We start from the raw sequence: 1,342 nt of genomic DNA, 5'->3' as shown, positions 1-1,342 counted from the left end.
TGGGCTGCCTGGCCACTTAGAAAGACCTGAGGGACTGTCTCCTCCACCTTCCCCAGCTGCAGCGGCTGCGGCTTGCAGCGCCGCCTTCTTTTTTGCCGCACGGCCACCGGCGGGCTTGGTGTACTTGTTGCTGTTGTCCATGGAAACGGCACGGCGACGAGGAGCCTTGCCGCCTTTTCCTCCTTCTGGATTGATCATCCACCAGGAACTCTTTCCTGTTCCTTCATTTTGGACTCGAATGAAGCGGCTGTGGAGGGAAAGGTTGTGTCGGATGGAGTTCTGAAAAACACGAAACAAAGAGCGAGGACAGTTGTGAGCAACAGATTCACAAATTAGAACAGCCATTGATATTGATTGGTTGTGTTCCCTCTCCCCCTTTAAAATATTTACTGAGGGCAACTCATCAAACACCACAACACTGATCTATAAACCACCGGCTGCCAATGATTCTACAGCACCTTAACAGCTGCTGTTATTGCACAGCTGAAGCAAAACTGTTCTAAAATAAACATTCTTAAATAAAATGATCTTAAAAAGTGACGGCAGGAAGACAACTGTGTGGGACTGTGTCTCCTTATGTTTATCCAGTTCATTGGGCCGGGGACTTAGAGACTGGCGTCAGCCGTTTGTTGTTTAGTGTGTGTACAACTGTTTCATTATATAACAGCACATTTTTACACTAGTAAAATTAGGTCTTGTGATTTCAATGGATATTTTTCCCCATTTGTGAATACAGAGTGAGGTCAGTTCACGCGAGGTCTTGCTGTTATTACTAATCCATTAGAGAAAAGGACAGATGTGCTGTGGTTATTATAGATATGTGATCTGTAAATATATGACACACTTCAGATTAACACCGCTGCCACGACAGTTGTTATCATTCAGACGTAACTCCGTCACACAAACCTTGACCAGCATGTCCATGCTGGATGCTGTTTAATGGGAAAATAGAGTGTGACCTAACTATAAACATGTATAAAACCTTATTTAAGTTGAATTTTCTCTGGTCAGGATTTCCGATTATATCCATGAACTTTTATGACATTTTCTTATTTCTTTTTGAAAACCTTGTTAAATTCATTATTTTCGCCTCAATCTCCTTTCCTTTCCACACCTCCTCCCTTTTCCACTGTTTCTGTTGTTTCACAAACACACTGCACTTATGGGTCCCTCGGGACTCTGGCACTATGTTATATCCTCCCATATAAACAACCTAACCACCATCCACAACATGCGAGCATTTTTCCTTCTGCGTTCGCCTGCTAGGTATATTTTTACTCCCCAGACGAGAACAGACTTCAGGGTTCAAACAAGCAAAGGCCAAAATTCTCTCGTTTTTGTG

At 43.4% G+C, this 1,342-nt stretch overlaps 1 protein-coding gene across 5 annotated transcripts in view; it reads right to left on the bottom strand.

Moving 5' to 3' along the window:
• foxo3b (forkhead box O3b) overlaps window positions 1-1,342 on the bottom strand; it is a 38,514-nt gene that overhangs the window by 6,304 nt on the left and 30,868 nt on the right. For all 5 annotated transcript variants that reach the window (XM_025056704.1, XM_008312673.3, XM_025056703.1 and 2 more), the window contains one exon: window positions 9-279. In XM_025056704.1, the coding sequence (XP_024912472.1) occupies window positions 9-279 (271 nt within the window). The remainder of the gene's footprint in view (window positions 1-8; window positions 280-1,342) is intronic.

Source organism: Cynoglossus semilaevis, chromosome 7 (assembly GCF_000523025.1).
Source record: "Cynoglossus semilaevis isolate Cse_v1.0 chromosome 7, Cse_v1.0, whole genome shotgun sequence".
Lineage (NCBI taxonomy): Eukaryota > Metazoa > Chordata > Actinopteri > Pleuronectiformes > Cynoglossidae > Cynoglossus > Cynoglossus semilaevis.
This window is presented reverse-complemented; position numbering and strand designations above follow the sequence as displayed.